Source organism: Pimephales promelas, chromosome 11 (assembly GCF_988280905.1).
Source record: "Pimephales promelas chromosome 11, fPimPro1.hap1.1, whole genome shotgun sequence".
Lineage (NCBI taxonomy): Eukaryota > Metazoa > Chordata > Actinopteri > Cypriniformes > Leuciscidae > Pimephales > Pimephales promelas.
The window spans coordinates 26,746,026-26,767,678 of NC_142779.1; the positions used below are offsets into that span (position 1 = coordinate 26,746,026).

At 37.6% G+C, this 21,653-nt stretch overlaps 2 protein-coding genes across 2 annotated transcripts; both read right to left on the bottom strand.

Moving 5' to 3' along the window:
- Positions 1-1,853: 1,853 nt before the first annotated feature.
- Positions 1,854-12,503, bottom strand: stpg4 (sperm-tail PG-rich repeat containing 4). Its single transcript, XM_039653268.2, has 7 exons — positions 12,322-12,503; positions 11,719-11,775; positions 11,030-11,287; positions 9,977-10,041; positions 7,547-7,592; positions 2,416-2,520; positions 1,854-2,234 (listed from the first exon to the last, which is right to left on the bottom strand). Exons 1-7 carry the CDS (start codon positions 12,370-12,372, stop codon positions 2,124-2,126), a joined length of 693 nt encoding a protein of 230 aa, XP_039509202.2. The 5' UTR covers positions 12,373-12,503; the 3' UTR covers positions 1,854-2,123.
- A 1,050-nt stretch (positions 12,504-13,553) lies between these two features.
- Positions 13,554-17,923, bottom strand: calm2a (calmodulin 2a (phosphorylase kinase, delta)). Its single transcript, XM_039653269.2, has 6 exons — positions 17,694-17,923; positions 16,750-16,780; positions 14,946-15,089; positions 14,768-14,874; positions 14,554-14,689; positions 13,554-14,290 (listed from the first exon to the last, which is right to left on the bottom strand). Exons 1-6 carry the CDS (start codon positions 17,694-17,696, stop codon positions 14,262-14,264), a joined length of 450 nt encoding a protein of 149 aa, XP_039509203.1. The 5' UTR covers positions 17,697-17,923; the 3' UTR covers positions 13,554-14,261.
- Between the last annotated feature and the right edge of the window lie 3,730 nt (positions 17,924-21,653).

Below are 21,653 nucleotides of genomic sequence, written 5' to 3' on the forward strand. Positions count from 1 at the left end.
ACACACACGAGCAGTGGATCTCGCCCGTTGTTTCGCTACTCGGGAGATGTAATTCATTGAGCGATTTTCACATAAAACTAAAAGTTACTCTTCTGTTTTATGACAAACGGCGACGTTTTTGACTTTCAGAATTATCTTTTAAATTGACAAACATCATATGTGTAATTCAGGGCACAGTTCAGACGGGATAAAAAGATAAGTTGTCTCTCGCCATTGACTACCACACATATTTTTTCCGAAATAAGGTCCCATGAGCCGGAAGCGGAGGGGCGGGACTTAGGCTCTCTAGCGTCAGGCAGATCAATATTATTACCAGCTGTATTCGTTTATATGTATGCAGGGCAACCACCCATAAGAGCATTACAAAAATCTAGCCTTGAGGTCATGAACGCATTAACTAGCTGTTCCACATTTTTTATTTAGGTATATTTTTAAGATGGAAGAATGCGGTTTTGAAGACTTGACAGAGCAGCCATCAAGTGTTCTAGGTTAGTATGTGGGACAATCATTAGAAACTGTTTTTTTTTTTTTTTTTTTTTCACAATTAAGTAACAGGTTAATTTCTTGAATTGACAAGTTTGGTCGGGGCATGAAGAGATATAGAGCTGAGTATCTTCGGCATAACAGTGAAAACTAATCCCATGCTTTCTAATGATATCTCCCAAGGGTATCATGTACAGAGTGAACAGAAACGGTCCTATAGTATGGAGTCCTTGTGGTCCTTGAAGCAATTTCTTTGATAAAGCTTGTATGGTGCCCTGGTGGCCTGTATACACAAATGTCAACCGTGATTTATCAATTACACAAGATAGTGTTATATTAAGCACCAACACTTCAAAAGAATTATATATAAAACTAGACTTCTCAGTAATTCTTAAGACATAACTATAGTATATATAATACTATATAATATATATACTATTACAGCACCAACTATTACAATAATCTTGAGGGGTGGACTCCATTAAAGTAACGTAATTGTCTGGTTTTAGCCAGGTTTCTGTCAGTTTGATGAGTTTTATGTACTGGTGACCACTTGGGCTACCCTGTCTTCATTTCTTTCCACCTTGATTATGTTGCACCGATGTTCATGCTCATTTATTAATAAATTCATATCAAACTCATTTTTGTTTTGTCTTTGATGGTTACACTGTCTTCTGGTTTCAGACCCTTTCTGCTTCAGCCGCACAGGTACTGATTCTACCATTGTTCTGTTGTCTGATTTTAGCTTTTTCGCACCAGCAAACAATACTATGCTACTACCATATGGCTGGATGTTTAGTGAAACAGTGCGGGTCACGTCATTTCCACATGGTGAAATACATTTTGAGGGGTGACCCACACCATTTAAAATTAAAATACTTTTTATAGAAAACTACCATCAGTACAGTCTTCAGCATTCATGTGTACAGCTTTTTAATTGAGCACCAAACTACTGAATGCACCGTTAAACATTTTGCATTAAATTAGAAAAATTGGAAATAGATGCATTTTTTACTCAGAATTTGGATCACACAGTAGATATTGTAGATTAAATGAATTTATTAGATAAAGACATAAATATAGGCCTAGACAACACAACCCACATGTACATTCTCATTAATGTCAGCAGAAATATTCAAGACCTCAACAATAGGGTCAAGCTATATAGGGTCAAGGAAATAATAGGGATGAGGGATCCCAATTACGTCGTCACGTCGTCATTACGTCTCCCGTTTGTAACCGAGACATTTTATTGTGTGACAATGATCTCTTTGTTCAGGCTGAATGAGTTATTGGAATGTGAGAGTCATCACAAAGATTTGTTCAATACATGGGCAGCCACACAGTCAGTTCATGACATAACAGAGATTGCAGATATAGATTTTTTATTTAAATTGAATCAATGTTAATATTTCAATGTCATATCTTACAAATCGTGTTAAAATGTATACACATTTCCTTTACCCTTTTACAAATATTCAGCATAAACCGTTGTTTTGAACTTACTTCAATGTTAAAACAACAACTGACATTATTTCAAACACATTTTAACAAGGTCAGTCGCATACCTGCTGGCAACATCCTGCTTTCAAAAGAATGGGAAATATTACAAGATGGAATATTTATCGGAATGTCAAAGTTCATGGTATGTTGCGAAAAAGGAGGTCATAGGCCCAGTCCACTTTGCCCTTAGTGCTGAGCCGTTGACCTCTGTGCCATGTGGGCTCATGCACACCTGGTCCGGGAGTTCCCTGTCAAAAAAATATAGAAAAGGTAGCAAAATAGCAAAGGTTTGAGACTTTTGGCCCCATTTTACTTTATAGCATGCACATTCATCCCATTTATGATAATCAATACACTGATTTTGGTGTTGTAAGACTTAATGTAGGGTTGTACAGCTTGTTATCGAACAGGGATAGAAATGGTGCTCACCGAATGCACACTGTACAGCCGTGGTACTGTAGACCTAAAGCAGGAAGTGATTGCAATGCCTGTGCTTGGCCTTGGATTGTAATGTCCAGGCGCTGGTCCCTCCTTCTAAATCCATTAATGGAAGTCAAGTCAACAAAAGTACATTTCAAATTTAATTTCATTAACCATTGATGGAATAGTTCACCCCAAAATTTTCAAATGAACTTCTTTTATGAATCTTTCATGGACCTTATTAATTTAAATCGCAATCCACTTCCAGGGACAATCTGATAAACTTGCCCTTTTGTGTTCCACGGCCTGAAATATTCCTTTAGATTGGAAGATCAAAAAATCTAATTAGAGTTCTCCAAAAAAAGCACTTCATCAACCTGTGCTTGACTCTATGTTCACAGATATAGGTCTGTGCTTTCAAAGCCATAGCTTTTTTTTAAAAGAGAGATTTCACTGCTCAGCGCCTGTGCTACAGAAGCTGTCTGCTATCATTACATGCCATTTGATCCCACCGGTAGCCTCATTTGATCCAGCTGGCCTGTTCAGTGGTGTGTGTGGCGGGTTGAAATGTGCCGGAGGTGTTAATGCTGCCTGCAGTGGAACTCACTTCTCTCTGCCTGCTTGCTCATGATGTCAGCTTCCGTTGGTTTTAAAGGCATCTGGCCGTTGCGCCCTTCTACGGGACGGCCAGCCAGCTCGGCATTCCCCTGAACAAGAGCGGATAGCTGTGCCATACTACACATGTCTGAAGAGGCACTGACCTATTATTTCATTAAGGGACTCCTGTCCAGAAAAGCCATATTCAACACCTTCCAAGTTACTCACAACTCAATAAAGAAAATATTACTATCAAAAAAAGCTTTCTATGTATTTTCAAATGCCTTAAAGGGATAGTTCACTTTGAAATTAATCTTTGATGTCTTTTTAGCTTACCTCAAGGGCATCAAAAATGTCGGTGTCTTTGTTTCCACAGTATTTTCATATTCGTATTTTGATATTTTTAGGTCAAACCGTTCTTGTCTGTCAGTCATATAATGGAGGTTAATGACACAAAGACACCTAGATCTTGGATGCCCTTGGCTTGAGGTAAGCTAAAACCAACACATTCTCATCCTTTAGCGTCATATAGGTGACGCCATATGACATTTCGTCGAAATACTATGCACATGGCACCCTTATGCGGCAATATATCACGCACTATTATAGGTAGGTTTGTGTTTGTAGGGTCTGTGTCTCATATTGATGCTAAAGGATGCCACTCACCTGTATGATGCCTTGGGTTCTGTGTGTTATATTGACGCTAAAGGGTGCCATGTGCCTAGTATTTTGATGAAATGTCACATGGCGTCACCTATATGATGCCAAAGGATGAAAACAGGCTCGCTGAAACGTATCAAAAGTTAATTTCAAAGTGAACTATCCCTTTATGGTGAAAGTGAAAACTACCCAGGAATGAAAGATCTCAAATGTCTCTTCTTGAGTTTCAGATAAAAGATATCAAACTGTGCTCACTGCTCAGAATTGCCTGGATACCAGAGTTCTTAATATTACCTTAAACATATCTCATCAAATAATCTTAACTATGTGATCCACATTCATTTTATAGCTTTATATGCTTTACAGGTGAGTGAATCATTAAAACAAGTGATTGTTCAAAAACGCAGATTTATCCACAAACAAAAGAGGTATAGGCCTCTTTATTAGGTACACCGTACTAGAACCAGGTTGAACCCCTTTTTTTGCCTTAAGAACGGCCTTCATTCTTCATAGCATAGACTAAACAAGGTGCTGGAAATGATTTTGGTCAAATTGACAGAATAGGAACATGCAGTTGCTCCAGATTTGTCGGCTGCACATCCATGATGTGAATCTCCTGTTCCACCACATCCCAAAGGTTCTCTATCTATTGTATTGAGATCTGGACTGTAGAGGCCATTTGATTTGGTACTAAGGGGCCCAAAGTGTGCCAAGAAAATATCCTTCACACCATTACATTACCATTGATACAGGATTGATCCATTACATGTTGTTTATGCCAAATTCTGATCCTAACATCTGAATGTTGCAGCAGGAATCGAGACCAATGAGACCAGGCAGCATTTTTTGAATATTCTATTATCCAATGTTGGTGAACCTGTGTGAATTGTAGGCTGTTCTTACCTGTACGAATAATAAGTATACTTCAAGTTCATTTTATTAAGTATATAATAAAGTATATAATACTTTATGTATTAAAGTTTAAGTATACTACTGTAATACCAATGTACTAGACGTTTTAGTACACTGATATTAGAAGTAAACTTGTAAGTGAGCCTACTTTTTCAATAGAGGGAATGCATTGACACGTGACTTTCCCGCGTGACAACCCCCCTCAGCCTGACCGAGTGGCAAAAGATCTGCTGCGTGACTGGATTTAATAGGGGAAAACTGCGGAAATGCGACTAAATCGAACAATTTTATCAATTTAAACTAGATTTGGACTCAATATAGTGTTCCTCACAACTTACTAAAGATCCAGTGATCCATGGATATTGACATGCAGCCAGGAATCGTGTTGCCTGACATTTATGTTTGCCTGATTTCGACACCGGGGAAATAAAAGCAAGACCTAAACATAAAGCAAATTTGCCTGTGAACACTTTATATAATATAGGTAGGTCTAAATCCGGGTGATCACTTATATCAGTGTTATATATAGCCTATATATATCATCATATCGTCCAGCCCTAAAACTTTATACGTTTTTTTGGTCAGTGTTTATTAAAAAAAAAAAAACATCCAATAATGCAAAATATGCAATGATAAATATTTAATTGATGAGCTGTTAATGTATATAACAATACAATGGTTTTATAGCTAAATTCAGCATATTGACACAAAATGATAACTGCAAATCCACCTTTCGCTGACTGGAGTCTAGTTGTTTCTGTGAATTGCTACGATCCATTTGCTCCTCTTTCCATAGCAGTCTGTAAAAATATATCTCGGATTTTTTGTCAAATCTAGTTGTAGGCCTACAGTCAATCGCAAAGCTCTTTCCCACTTTATTTGTGTGTGTTGTGTTTGTTTTTCGCGGCATTCACGCTGAACACATATACAGCCGCTCAGTCTTTTTGCCACTCACTGTGAGGAACTGCAGGCACTCCGGCCGACGGTGACGTCACGCGCATTCCCTCTATACTACTTTTACTTTTTAGCATATAAAACCTGGTGTTCTTCTACTGCTGTAGCCCATCTGCTTCTAGGTTTGGAGTGTTTTGCTGTTCTGCGTACCTCAGTTGTAACGAGTGGTTATTTGAGTTACTGTTGCCTTTCTATCAGCTCTAACCAGTCTGGAAATTCTCCTCTGACCTCTAGTATCAACAGGGCATTTTCACCCACAGAGCTGACACTCACTGGGTACACTCTAAAAAATGCTGGGTTGTTTTAACCCAACTTTGGGTCAAATATGGACTAACCCAGCCGTTGGGTTAAATTTTTACATTACATTTTTAACCCAACATTTCGGGTTTGTCCATATTTGACCCAAAATTGGGTTAAAACAACCCAGCATTTTTTAGAGTGTATTTCCTCTTTTTTGGACCATCCTCTGTAAACCCTAGAGATGGCTGTGTGTAAAAATATCAGCAGTTTCTGAAATATTCTGACCAGCCTGTCTGGCACCATGCATGCCATTTTCAAAGTTACTTATAAATCACTTTCTTTCACGGTCTGATGCTGAAGATTGTCTTGACCATGCCTAAATGTATTGAGTTGCTGCCATCTGTTAAGCTGATTAGATACTGTATTTGCATTAAAGAGCAATTGAACAGGTGTACCTAATAAGTGGCTGGTGCATCGGGTCAGAGGTCACTCTTCCACCAGAACTCAACTCACGTTTGGCTGGTGCCAGCCAGTGATTATAGTTTAAGAAATTATAAATATGGATATTTTTCTTTTCAGAAACGCATGACTTTGCTTCAGAAAGCCTTAATTAAGCCGTATGGATTACTTTTATGATGGATGGATGCGCTTTTTGGAGCTTCAAAATCACAGGCTCTATTCACTCCCATTATAAAGCCAGGATTTTTTTTTATATATACTGTATATATTGGATTGTGTTTGGCTGAAAAAAAGAAAGTCATATACACCTAGGATGCCTTGAGGGTGAGTAAATTAAGGGATAATTTAAATTTTTGGGTGAACTAACCAAAAGTGTTTGTGTTAAGTGTTACCATTTACTCATTAATAGCTAATTCTCAACAGTTGCATAAAATAAATATCACACTTGATACAAGTGGAAATTGGAACCAGGCTGGCCCATTTGTCCTTGTGGTTCCACTCACACAACATTATTTCTGACTGAAAATATTTAGCATGTTGGATATTTACAATTTGAGATTCGACCAGATTCATTGACTCTTAACACAGATCACACCACAGGGAAATATAATAAGATAAGATAATCAAGATCTGGACTTCACCTGGGATTGTCAGAAGGGGAGTATTGGGACCAACATCGTCCTAATTATTTTGGTGAGTGCCTTTACCATTCTTATAGTCGTTCAGCCAAACGGTGAAAAAGCACCTTTTGTTGTGTTCTGAACAACTTTAAAGTCTGGTAGTGTGTCATCCTCAGTCATTTAGCATATGGTGCCCAGTTTTTCTCTATAACCATTTAAGTTGGCAAGTATATGATGCCATAGTGTTTTAAAATCTGTTTAGTCTTGTTTGTATTCCAGCCTTAAACTATGGAAGTTCAACCTCTGAGTTATATAATTTGCCTGTTTGCTGTTGATCTGTCATCTTAAGAATAAGCTTGAGGTTTCTTTGCTACTTAACCTTTGACAAAACACTTGTCTGACATGAAACGACACCCTTCTACAACCACACAAAGCCCTAATGCTCACCCTAATGAGACCCAGAGGATGATTTAGCATCCTCACTTTTCTGTCAACACTAGACAGCTGCCAGCACAGCTCGAATAACCAGCCAACACTGCCACTGAAGCCACGGTGCATGAGGTGTGACACTGATGCACATCAATGGCACTCTCTCACATGTATCTACATGCTTTACAAACCGTTCTGGGAGAAAACAGGCAAAGCATTTAATATACACATTATTGGTTATATTATTCACAATGAAGCCGGACACTTACCGGGAGAAAGCTGACCCTTTGTACAGCTGATCGGAACATCACGTGTCTGCAATCAGAGACGAGTGTCATAAGAGAAGACAATACAATGGTGCAAACAGGGTGGAGGAGAGGAAAGAGTCAACAAACACAGCTGAAACACTAGGCCTTAACAATAAGGATTCTTCTATTTGTTCAATCAGGCTGGTGCTTCAGATTTGCAATTGCTCTACTAATACTTTCATTGCCCCTGCATTTTGTTTTTCATTTTTGTTAGAAAGAATAATTCACAAAAGGAGTGAAATTATGTATTTCACACTATTTTGTGGAACTTTTACTGTTGCAACTCTATACTTCTACTTTTACTCAAATAACTAATAATTAAAGCGGTCGTCATGACGTTGATTTAAGTTGATATTTGATTTTAACATGTTTCTTGAGATTCACTTATGTTAATAACTTTTTTGAAACGAAAAACAAAAAACGAAAAACAAACATTATATATATATATATATATATATATATTAGGGCTGTGCAAAAGTTAATTGCGATTAATCGCATACAAAATAAAAGTCTGTTTTACATAATATATTTGAGTGTGCTGTATATAATTATTTTGTATATATAAATACCTATGCATGCATGTATATATTTAAGAATTATTTGCGCTTAAATTCTGTATATATATATAAATACATAATCTATATTATATAAATATAAATATTTTATATAGGAATAACACATTTTCTTAAACATATACATGCATGTGTGTGTATTTATATATACAAAATAATTATATACAGCACACACAAATATACTATGTAAACACAGACTTTTATTTTGGATGCGATTAATCGCAATTAACTTTTGCACAGCCCTAATATATATATATATATATATATATATATATATATATATATATGTATGTATATCCCATTTTGGCCATTGATTGGGTAACTCAGGTCAGGGGTTCAGGTCAGGAAGCAGACAGACTGGCTAAACCGACCGTCTTCTAACTGTCTTATGTCACTGAGGTCAGATAAATCCCATTACACAGAGACTCTTTCACCAAGATATCATTATATAGAGAAAAAAACTCCCAAACCCATTTAAGGGTAAAAATTAATTGATGTTCAACAAATAAAAAACAGATATAATACAGATGAACAAATGATAAAGCTTGGGTTTCTGAATAATCTGTCCCTTACTTTAAAAGCACTTATTGTTAATGATATGATTACAGATTATAACCTAAATGTGCTGTGTTTAACAGAAACCTGGCTAAAACCAGACGATTACATTACTTTAAATGAGTGCACCCCCCAAGATTATTGTTATAAACATGAGCCTTGTCTGAAAGTTAAAGGTGGAAGTGTTGCTGTAATTTATAATTGTCACAAACTGCTCTGAGACACAAAGGTTGTGGATTCAAATGCAGTATTTATTGAACAAGGTAATCCAGTGGTCACATGCTTTTTCTGCTGCTGCGCATTGGGGGTGGTGATGGTGCAGAGTGGATAAGACCCAATGCCGTGTGAGAGACCCGGGTCCAAATCCACGGCGAGACACCAATGTGTCCCTGAGCAAGACACTTAACCCCTAGTTGCTCCAGAGGCGTGCAATCTCTGACATATATAGCAATTGTAAGTCGCTTTGGATAAAAGCATCAGCTAAATGAATAGATGTAAATGTAAATGTTAATCAGTAAATTAAAAAAAAGGTTATTTTAACACAGTGTGCATTCTCAGAAAGCCTCTGGTTCCCATCACCAATGAAACCATCAACTTATTTCCGACTCTGATATACTTCTGAAGTGTGTCCACAGACGGTTTAAACTGGACGTGTCAAAGCGAACGTAGACAAAGAACAGAAATAACTGAGGATTTATGTACACAAGATGACAAGCTAAATAAAGGACAGGTGAAGGAGATTAGTTGTTATGCTAACAAACAAGGGCTGCATTGGAAACTAAGGGTAAGTTTACACAACAACGATACGCTTAAAAAAGAGACGTTTTACTATGACTTTTCCGTGCACAGACAACACTATTGTCAAAACGATTCCCATTTACACGGATCCACAAAAAACGACTAAAAACCCTGTGTTCTGCTGCCAGGCCATTAGATGGAAATGAAACACTATAGCCTGAAGAGGTAGCCTAATACACATGTGGCATGACGTCATCATTTTCAGAGATTTGCCAGAGATTTTTGTTGTTTTCATGGAGACCATTTTTAAAAGTTTGCATTTTCAGGCACCCAAAACTCCTTGAGAAGGGTGTCGTGTAAATAGGACCATCCTTATTGTTGAGGCCAGTATTAAAGCATCTGAGAGCTATTCTGTGAACTGCCTGAAGAAACTGAGAATGAGATGGAAGAACATCTCCGAGCTGCACTGTGTGACGTTCTCTGACTTGCAGTGTGTGAAAGCGTGCTGAGTGTGAGGCCTACTCACTTGCAGGGTGATTTGGGGACAGGCTTCTCCATAACATCATAATGACCGGGAGAGAGGTTAATATCCTGCGTTAAACACACACGCACAAAACTACATCAAACTATTGTTTTGACATACTCACTCATAAACTCAAAGGTGAAAGCTTAACTCCAGCCACTGATAGCAGATAAATAGTTTGCTTTTTGTTTTTAGTATAAGTCATCAAAAAAACATTAAACTACATTAAACTTATTTGTAGGTGTGAGCGGGGAAAATAATGTGGGTCGAGTTGTAACACACATGGTTTAAAACTTTCCACTCATGCTAGCATGACGGCTATACTATTTTTTTTGCCAAAATTCAATGCCAAAAAAAAAAACAGTAGAAGATATCACTGAACATTACTTTAAACAAAAAAACATTTTTTACTTAGACAAATCTGAAATTATCTTAATATAATTTATTTCACAGTTAGTTCTTTAATGTTGATCTAACCAGCATAAAAAAGGGTTTAAATCCCAGTTGCGCAGGTGGGGAACGTTGTAACACCGCGTTACAATGTGCCCTATTAGAACTGTGCTATTTTCTATTGAGTTCTATTGAGAAATCATAAAACGATTAATAAAGACTGAGTCTATTTTTTATAAATTATTGATTATTATTATTTTACATGAAAAGGTTAATAATTGTATTTTATTGACCAAATATTTTAGTTAGTATTTTTTTTTTTTTTTTAGATCAGGTAACATTTTAAGCTGTCATATATGGTCATGTTGACAATGTGCCCCACCTATGGGGCATGTTGTCACATTTCACTGCCATTCTTTTGAGGTAAATCAAGAAAAAAGTAAACACTCTATAAATGAAACAAAAACCCCAATTGTGCTAGAAGTGAGAAATTAATGTGGGAAAAAATAAATTATCTAAAAGTGGATTTACACAAACCGAGAAAGCCAAAAAGTGTAAGGTTGTGCCCCACTCTCCTCATCATATGGAATATAAGACAGAATGTTGAACTGACCACAAGGCACCTTGCATTTGTATGCCTATAATATATCATTGTGATTAACTGACCTTATCCCTGAGGCCTAAAGTGAGGTTGTCAGGTCTGGGGCAGTTTTTGAAAGAGTAAGTTGCCTGGCGTCGCAGAGCCTCATTGGTTGAGTCAGTAAAGTTATATGCCCCGGGCAATAACAGATCCCCACCTCGACGCACAGTCCACATGAGCGTGTCTCGCGCAGGGCCTTTGAAGCTGTACGTCCTCGGCACCGGGTTGAGTCCTGTCTCCTCTATGAAGTCACGGATGTGGTAACTGCCTGGAATGGGATAGTTCTGATGGTAGAAAGAGCTCTTTTATGCCTGTTTACTATCACTGAGTATGTCCTTCAGTAACAGCCAAAGTGTAAAATGGTTATTGAGAGAAGTCATTGTTCATTACAACACACTTAAACATATCATCTGGACTAAAAGCATAATGATGAATAAGATTAAAGTGCATTTTCATAATGCATATTTTTTCATTACAAATATAGGTTGTAGTTGAAGCTGTGGTTACACATTGCTTATGTAGGCGCATTGTGAAAGCAGTAACCTGTTAATATGAGAAGCAAGATAAATTCAAGCTGCTTTCATGTGCGGTGTGAAACAGGCCTTGTTTTATAAGACAGAAGCTATTTGTTCACCAAAAGTACACTTCATATTCATATTCACAATTCGTGTTACTTTTACTTCTATGACTGGATCTTTTGTAAAATATCACCTGCCTTAATAGTGTTTCTCCACCAACCACTTCTGTCAGTAAAGGCTTCTTCTTTTTGTTTCTGAAAAGAAGAAAAAAGACCACTGATCACCATTTGGGGTTCGCAAGATTCTGTTGTGTTCACCCGAGACAGTAATATTGTAAAAAAACAGTAATATTGTAAAATATTATAACAATATGTTTTTTAAATGTATATATATATATATATATATATATATATATATATATATATATTAATGTAAGTATTCCTGTGATGGCAAAGCTGAATTTTCATCATCATTACTCCAGTCTTCAGAGTCACATGATCCTTCAGAAATCATTGTAATATAATGATTTTGTGCTCAAGAAACATTTATAATTATCATCAATATTAAAAAAAAGGATTATTTGAAAACTAGAAAGATTAAAATAATGCATTTATTTGGGAGAAAAATATCGTATCATTATAAATATCTTTACTTATTAAAAATAATAATAATCTTACCGGCCCTTAAACCTTTAAATGGTTGTGTCAAAAATAGGTGCAGAAGATCACTGCACTATATAGAAATAGCACTTGTGCAATTCATATGCACCAATCTTCCACCACACAAACGTAAAAACTTACCCCATCTATACATTTCCCTTTGGGTAATGTTTTCTCTCTTCCCGTGGCCATAGTTCTGTCGTTCCTGTTTGTTTTCTGTAACGGACACCTCAACAACAAGAGGCGTCGCTTAGATACTAAAACTATTTAACTATTAATCGAGAGTACTGGATACACGAGTTTCAGCTATTTGTTTGCTTTTGTATTTATTATTTACATTTAGTGATTTTGTTACACATTGAGAAAAAAAATTGTTTGTTCATCAAATTCTCTGATCAACAATATAAATGTACAATATGAACTCAAGACACCTCTTACAAATGTTTTCTGAGCTGCTATCCACAATTATTGTTGTACTGTATACATGTGTCTGTATTAAATTAAACTTCAAATTAAAGTTCTAAAAAAAAAAAAAATCTCCCCAGCTTTAAAAGGGATTGCGACAAGATAAAGGGAGTTTTTTTTTTTATATAATAATGTGTTGTATGCAAGAGGCATGTGACATCCATTTGTAAGTGTTTGACACAGATGAATAGCACAGCAGAAGCAGTGAGAGCCTCTCTCTGGGAGTTTATGGCAGAATGTTCTGCTGTTTCTAGGAGACCAGGAACACATGCTTCTAACAAGCAACTGAAGGGCCCAGTGTTCTGTTTGTCAGAGCCGTCTCCTGTACCAGTGCACTTCAATACCATGAATAACCAAGCCATGCTTCAGTGTACCGCTGTCATTGTAATAAACTCTTGAAAAAAAAAAAAAAAAAAAAACCTCATATACTTTTGTTCTGGACTGCCTGAAATGCACACCTAACGTGGAGAGGTGCATGAATGATACTTTATAGCTGTGTATTAACTATATTATAACTAATACTATGTCTTTGTACAGCATAAATAATCCAAAACCAACTAGTCTTCAATAAATACAGCCAAACTTCTGAACAGAACAGATGTATTCTCAAGGAAAAGGATGACGTTTACAACGATTGTCATTCAAGATTACTTTAATGAGCTTTTTATTTTTGACAGAGGCCTCGCCCCAATCCTGTGAACACATAGCACTTTGTCCAGCTGACTCAGAGACGCATCGTATAATGATGTACAAATGAATAATCTGAACCATTACAATAAATAGAGTAAACAACTCTGTTAAGTAAAATAGTTAGCGATTTCGAACTTACAAAAACCAGCTCTGGGATGCATGATTAACAGAGGGGCGTTAAATCAGAGGGCTAAATGATGCTTCGCAAACAAAGAAACTTTTCATTATGGGTAAATAGTCAAATTTTATTGGAAAACAAATATACAACTTGGAATGGACTATCTGAGGCATGACAATGCCATTAAGCGGCTTTAAAAAAAAAAAAGTAAAGAAAAAAAAAAAGTGAATAAGTGATTAAAACATTAAAAAGCACTGTAAGATTCAAACAAGTTCTTAGTATAGAACAGCAGATACAAAAAGAGTTTATGTACGAGTATCTTGTAGATACACCCGTGTCTTTTTCTTGTTTTTTTTTTTTTGCAGTAGTGCAATGCTGAGAAATTTCATTATATTATATATATATATATATATTTATATATTATATATAATATACTTTGTCCATAGTCCATGCAGAGTTACTCCTCTACATTGTTGCCGTGCCAGCGTCGCTGCCAGAAGACAACCAGCTGGCAGGTCTCCACTCTTGCTACGCATGAGGGGGGCAGACAGACGTGACGTGTACGTTTTTGCACATCACAACCCCCTCTTCACGGCAACAAGCACCTGACCGTGTAACCGCACCGCCACTCCAAAAACACGATGACAGCAAAAGAAAGGGACATGAGGACTGAAGATCCTATGCAGTTTACATGCAGTTCCTTTGGACAGCCGGGAGGAGGAAGGGGAGGGGACTTAACATTTTACAGATAAATTAAACAGAAAAAAGGCAAATTATTTATAGAAGAGAGAGGATCTGTACAAGGCCTTCATTTCGCCGTCATCATCTGTACAAATTCTGTGGAGACATAGAACGGGTTAGTCCATTTCTGAACGATGACAAGATTGCTTACATGAACTCAAGATGCACCCTGACACCATATCCTAAACCAGCCACGAATGCGCCGCCGAGTGACATTTTGTTGGTTGCTTGGACTCTTAGTGATCCAAAAAACCCACTCCGCATAAACAATATTTGTGTTCTGATGATTGTGCGTTTTATTCCTGCAGGACACGATCGAACAGACAATGAGTTCCAAAACAACTTTTCAGTCAACTCACCTTCGTAGTTAACCTGTCCGTCTCCGTCAATGTCTGCTTCCCGGATCATCTCGTCAACCTCCTCGTCGGTCAACTTCTCTCCAAGGTTTGTCATGACGTGACGCAATTCAGCTGCGCTGATGTAGCCGTTGCCATCCTGAAGCACAAGATATCCAGGTCATTGACTGCACCTGACTTTGTGTGGCACTATTTTGTGGAGCTAAACAAGCTTTACCTTATCAAAGACACGGAATGCTTCTCTGATCTCCTCCTCGCTGTCAGTGTCCTTCATCTTCCTCGCCATCATGGTCAGGAACTCGGGGAAGTCTATCGTCCCATTTCCTAAGCAGAAAGCGAAAGAATTCAGACAAAGCCCAAATTTTGCCAGTCACTTGGGTTGAGGACGCACTTACCATCAGCGTCCACTTCATTGATCATGTCTTGCAGCTCGGCCTCTGTCGGGTTCTGTCCGAGCGAGCGCATGACGGTGCCCAGCTCTTTGGTTGTGATGGTGCCATCGCCGTCCTTGTCAAAGAGTGAGAAAGCCTCTTTGAATTCTGTGAAGGGTGACAAATAAATGGAATAGGATCTTGTATTAACAGAGTCTCCCAAAGATAAACACTGAACACACACAGAGGAACCAGTGGGGGCAGTTCCAAAGAAGACTTCCCTTCAAATACACTTTACACACTCACTTTCAAAACAAGCTCTTTCAGACATTAATGCAAAAGAAGCTTGAACTCAACCATAAAGTAAACTAAGATTGACCCCATCTATTTTAACACGCTTCCAGGTCTTAATGAACGAATAAATCAGTGCCTGATTTCTAAAAGAACAACAACAACAAAAAAACATTACAATATTTTATTAAAATGCTTTTACAGTGCAAACCAATTAGCAACATGTCCTGGCGTATACGTTTCCTCTCAAAACCACAAGAGCACGACAGGTAGGCAGTTGTCCTTACTCATAATAATGCTGTAGTCTGTAATTACCTGTTTATTACACAAGCCACACAGGAAAAACATGCGACACCCAAACTAGAACAGGCTTGAACAACTACAATGGACAGAGTCGTGGATCTAAAAAGAAATGGGACATCTGTTTATGTAAAAACACCACTGGCTGCCCTCACATAAATGAAACCTTACCCTGCTTCTATGCAAACTAACAACTCAGAGGCACCGTTTCTATGGAGATCCAGCACTGTGACCTCACTCTGTTCCTATGGAGACCCACTGAACCATATGGAGATCCAGTGCTGTGACCCCATTGTGCGGATGTAGGATCTAGATTTCAGAGCAGTATGGAAACACTGCTGTGACCTCACACAATCTCCAGGGAAACACACTTTGGAGACTATGTCTCGATGGATAAACCACCATGACCTCACTGTCGCTATGGAGACAGACCACAATGACCTAAATGGTATCAGAGCATTTCTGTTTGAGGTTCTTTACTGTAATAGCACAACCATGATCAGAAACATTAGTCAAAAAACAGTTGATCCTGAAAGTGTAAGGTTTTCATATTACTTTTCTTCCAAAGTATCCAAAATAACATTAATCTTGCAGGGTGGTCTTTGCACACAATACCAGAAATATGGATCTCAGATCACCTAAAATGAAACAAATATTCTGTTGTCATAACACAACACTAACATGTGTATGCGACTACATTTAGAGACAAAGAGATAAGTGCACCCCTATGAACACTATAGAAACCATCGAAATTACCCAAAACAACAAGGAAACAAATTATAAAGATATCAAGAGCATCACGTCCCAAAAAAGTAACGCATATAAGTCCATCATGAGCAAAAATCTGCAATATCATGTCAGAAATTACTCCAGCAGCCAATAAAACTGTAACTTCACGTCGAAGCCATTGATATTGAGCAGGGGACACACCCTTGTTCCTCAGTGCCTGCAGTTACTAACGCTCTCCAACAGAGAAGTGTGTGTTCACCCAAAACTACATCTAGCCCCAGGAAATTACTCAGTCACTTAGTTTTAAAGCCTGGCGTTACACGCTTCCCACCACAACAGCATGTCCATTAATTTGAGGAATGTGTCCCGACCAAGTCTCAGGGCCTGCCATAAAAGGAAATAATATAAATCCACAGAGAGAGAAGGTGGGGGGGGTAAAGAGGGGGGGAACCACGGGAATCCACACCACTGCCCATGTGCCAATAGAAGGAAGGTGGGAATGTCTTACCGGCAATCTGTTCTTCTGTCAACTGGTCGGCCTGCAGCGAAAAAGAGAAGACGTAATGATGTATATGAAGCACTGGTGGAAACAAATCTAATCATTTAGGAATCAACCATTAAAGCCATATTGGTCTACCATTAAATTAAATATTGGTGGTGACATGTCGAGGGGTTTAAAACCTAGGCATCATAAAGGATCAGATTCACTTCTATTTAAAGGAACAATTCTCCCCAAAAATGTCATGTTGGACAGAATGACAGCCTCAGTCTCCATTCACTTTCATTATGGGGGGAAACAGATGGAACTAAAGTAAACGTCGACTGAGTCTGTCAGTACCGAACATCACCTTTTATGTCCTAAAGAATAAACTCAACTAGCTGTATGGGTTTGAAAAACACGAAGAATAAATGACATTTTCATTTTGTGGGTAACTTTCCCTTTAATGCTAACTGTAAGGTGGCGCAGTCACTTCTCCACCGCTCATAAAAGTCTTTGTACTGCTTTATTCATGAGAAGAACATTGAATTAAAGAATAACAGACGTCCAATGCTTTCCATACGCGTGTTTGATAATGAGCACATATTGAAACATAAGCGTGTGCAAGAGAAATGCGCCATACTTGCAGCTGACGTGCCCCTTAACTGTATTGGCTATCAATGAAGATTTTGAAATTATTTCATGTAAGGTACAGCAAGATAATTGAATATTTAACTGACATTCCCCAATGGAATTAAGTTAATACGCATATAAAACACAAAAAGAAAACTACCAGTCATTAAACCATAACAATCCAATACATTCAATGAAAAATAATGTAACGTTATGCATATCTATTCATTACCAACGAACTGTATACTGAGTGTAGCGCTCATTATTTTATATTTATTCTATAATAACTACATTTTGCACCAAATAAACAGTCATATTAACACATAACAGTTTTTACTCACCATCGCGATATTTTAACAGATGTATTTCCACACAGAACAACAGTCCGCAGCTGGCAAACAAACAGGATGCAATCATACAGTGCTTGACGCGCCTTTAATGGTCGCTTATAAACCCCTCCCCCTGCTTTATCTAAATCCGCCAACACACTTCCTTCCCTATCAGAAACGATCGTCAAAATTGTCACAATTGTGATGAGTAAGCGAACAGTAAAGAGTACCGTGGATTTTATACGATATCGACGTCTTCAAATCGCAAAAATGTATGCTTTGCAGCGAGGGCGGGCTTGTTTTGAGTGGAACTAGCTAACCGGACTAGCGGAGTCATACATTCTGCTAAAGTGTGATGCGTCAATCGCAGTACTAGACGTTATGGCAAGGAGAGGCGGCTTCTGATTGGTCCATTTGTACCCGCAATGCGTCACTCTCCAAGATCCGAGGAGAGCTGCATTCCCGACTACTAGACTCAATCACTACACACATCAGGGTCAGATATTAACCAGGGCTCAAGGCGGGAATGCCATGGAAAGGGACAAATGTGCTACTATTTAAAATATTTGGGCAAAAAATGTCCCTGAAGTACATTCTTAATTTGTTAATCTGTTATGTGATATTTGATATATTTAATATTGTCTAGGCCTATAAAAATTTATATATATATATATATATATATATATATATATGTGTGTGTGTGTGTGTGTGTGTGTGTGTGTGTGTGTGTGTGTGTGTGTGTGTGTGTGTGTGTGTGTGTGTGTGTGTGTGTGTGTGTGTGTGTGTGTGTGTGTGTGTTAAGGTGCTGGATGGACTCTATGGAATCATGTCCAGTACTGTGTAGTAGCCTACAGTACTACAAAATGCTATGGAAACCGCTCCTTGAAAGTCAATCCCCAAATAATGCTCATCAATAAATAATAAATTAAATTATTAATAAATTAATTACAAAAAACACTGATTTCAAACATTTCTGACACTGCAATGCACATTAAGCAAGTGAGATTCATAAAAACAGTATGCATTTAAGCATCAAGTGATCTAAGAAGTGTTTAGAGGTTTTTTGTTTTTATTTTGATGATGCCATCGAAGCAATTAATAGCAATAATAATAAAGCAAATTATTTGTTATAATCATTATGCAAGAATCTCACCTTATATTCAGGATTGGCAGGACCAAATGCAATAAATTATTAATTTAACATATAAATATTGTGGGGTACATGCCACTCTCAATATTTGTTACATCACCATGCAGAAAAATTTACTTAATGGACATGCTGGACATTACGTGTAATATTATGCCTTGAATGCAATCGATGAAATAAAACAAATGGTTGACCTGCTCTCGCTCTGTTAAACGGATTTAAACATTAGTTATGGAGTGCAATCCACTTAATTTCTTCATCAGATTGATTTGGCAAGGCTGGCCTGCAAGCTTTACAGAATGTCTGCCTCTTATACGACAAGAAGAATAAAACATTTAGAAGCCCCCGTGATGATTCAGATCCCATTAATACTGTACATGAATCACCTGAAGTATAGGACAATTTGGCATGATTGCAATTAAACCGAACGATTTTGGAGACATTTCGTACACTGTATTTGATCCATAGTTCGTCATAACAGGTTATGCACTGACAGTGACTGTATGTTTTTGGCGTGTTGTGTGCTTGCAATGGAGTGTAACATCAGCTGATACAGGCTCATATAGCGATATGTCAGATGTGGCATAAGGAGCAGCAGGTTTGTGGGCACACGTACAGTAGATGCAATGCCTGTATGTACTCACTGAATGCATGAGTATCTGATGGCCTGCTTCTCTATGCTTGGCTGCCTGGCTCTCTCTCCCACTGGCCACCTGTCTCTGGACCAAACCCAGTGAAGTTGCAGGTGGGAGAGTGTGGAAACTCTGGGGTCAGTTTAAGAATAACACAACAGGCTCCAGTTCTCGCAGCAAAATAATGTGGGATTGTGGGTTCATTTTTGGCCCATGCAATAAAAGTCAGTGCGGTCTAGTGTTGTTTTGGACACCGTTGATTTTCGCTAAATAGTCAAAATATTTGTTCTATGTTGTTGAGAGTGATTAAATCATGAGAATTTTCAGTTTTGGGTGAACTATCCCTTTAGACTGACCGCAGTGTGTTCCCAGATTGCACAGTTAACGTGAAATCGTTGATTCGTAAATGGATGCAAACATTCACGCACAAACAGGAAGCATATCATCCGCACCCAGCCATATGCACAAACACACACACACACACACACAAGCGCACCATTTAGAGATCCTTATAAGTAACTGCTTCAGTGTCCACTTGGCACTTGCCACCGTCTCTGCAGCCTAATCCTCAACACAGTGGCGTCTATTCATTCAAATCTGCTTTTCTACACTGGGATTGCAACTCATAGAGAAGATTATTCGACAAAGAAAGGAGAAACATCATAAAGGGCCTTGCTATTAATCACAAGGGGGAGATAAGCTGGATTCAGACTGAGCATAAATGAACGGTCTTTAAGAAGAAGAAACAAACATGTTTGTGACAATGGCTGCAAGTTAGTGTGTACAAAGGCTTTCTGTGTAAATGATCTTTTGTTAAATGTAGATGTTGTAAAGTTAAGATGTAATCATCCATCGCTTTAAATCTTCTAAAAAAAAAAAAGCTGCTACCTCCATAGGTCTCTCTCAGAAAAACCATGTTTTAGGTTAACACAGTCTCATCCCAAATCGTAAGTAATGAGAAAATACCTAAATGGAATCGGTCCTTGAAATCACCTCGATTTAGCATTATTAAACCAGTCGTGGCTTGTGATTAGTCAACACAGTTTTTCAACATTGCTAAAACTCATGATAAGTCTTTAGATTACCAAGATGGATCCCACATGGGAGAAACTGCAACATGGTGGATGGAGCCAATGGGTAAAGTCATTTTGGTGCATTATCTGCAGAGAATGGGCTGTTATCTGCTAGAAATTATAAGCTTTTGAACTCTATGTTAGAAGAAACAATCCAAGACAATTCAAGTCAATCTTTTTTAATGTTGTTTTACAGAGCCTTACAGGTTTTTTTTGTTTTTTGTGTGTGTGTTTGAGGGGGTGGGGGGTGGTGTTATCGTATAGCAACGAATGAATAATGAGTTCCCACGTTTTATTAATTTGTGTAATAATTAATATGTTCATTTTAAGTAAACTGTTGCCAACGTACCAATTCATTCATTTTTTTTTTCTGTTAAATTGTGGCCACGTTTTAACTAAAACAAAGGGAACAAATTAGTACATTGTGGCAAATTGAACAAAATAGCACAATTGAACTAAAACGATTGAACAAATAATGTGCAGGGCTTCATGTTATAAAAAAACAAAACAAACAAAAAAACAGTTGCTCAAAATAGCAGTTTGGAGTTCTTGCTCCGAAAAGGACTTATAGCAATTATCACAGAAAAAAAAACATAGCTGATTGATATTTTTTGCATTGTTATTTCAGGGATTATTATAGCGAAAAGATGCCACTGAATTTGTTAATGCATGCATGAGTGTCTTAAATTAACATATTTAATGGAATTTTTATCTTTAAATTATTTTTTTTTGCTTTGTTTTCATTGATCACATTTTTTATTTGTCTTAGTTTCCCACCAGTCATCTGTTGTATGGACTCTCATTTAATCATCATCTGTTCATTATCATCTCATTATCACGGTGTACTTATTTTGCTCTGTTTGATTTTTCAGGTTGCTGTTGTTTGTGCTGGACACACTGTCTGTACACAACGCCTGATTACCTGCTTACTTAATAAACTTCATTTATCATTTTTCATGAAGTCTTCATCATCGTGACACACTCAAGGTTGTGCTGATTTGTGAATATTATAACTTAGCTTCTAACAACTGTTTTTAATGCGACTTATCGTATACTTTTCTTTTCAAATTTGTATTTGAAAATTTGAATGTCCTGTTTCTGGATTCTGATTGGTCAACAC

Bases quoted from the DNA above. Each gene is read 5' to 3' on its own strand.
- calm2a (XM_039653269.2), bottom strand. The intron at 14,875-14,945 runs GTAAGTGCGTCC...CTTTCTGCTTAG, and splicing joins CAATGAAGTGGACGCTGATG to GAAATGGGACGATAGACTTC. The intron at 14,690-14,767 runs GTAAAGCTTGTT...CTTGTGCTTCAG, and splicing joins CATTCCGTGTCTTTGATAAG to GATGGCAACGGCTACATCAG.
- stpg4 (XM_039653268.2), bottom strand. From the start codon at position 12,372: ATGGCCACGGGAAGAGAGAAAACATTACCCAAAGGGAAATGTATAGAT. The intron at 11,776-12,321 runs GTAAGTTTTTAC...TCTTCTTTTCAG, and splicing joins AAGGGAAATGTATAGATGGG to AAACAAAAAGAAGAAGCCTT. The intron at 10,042-11,029 runs GTCAGTTAATCA...TGTTTAACGCAG, and splicing joins CTTTAGGCCTCAGGGATAAG to GATATTAACCTCTCTCCCGG.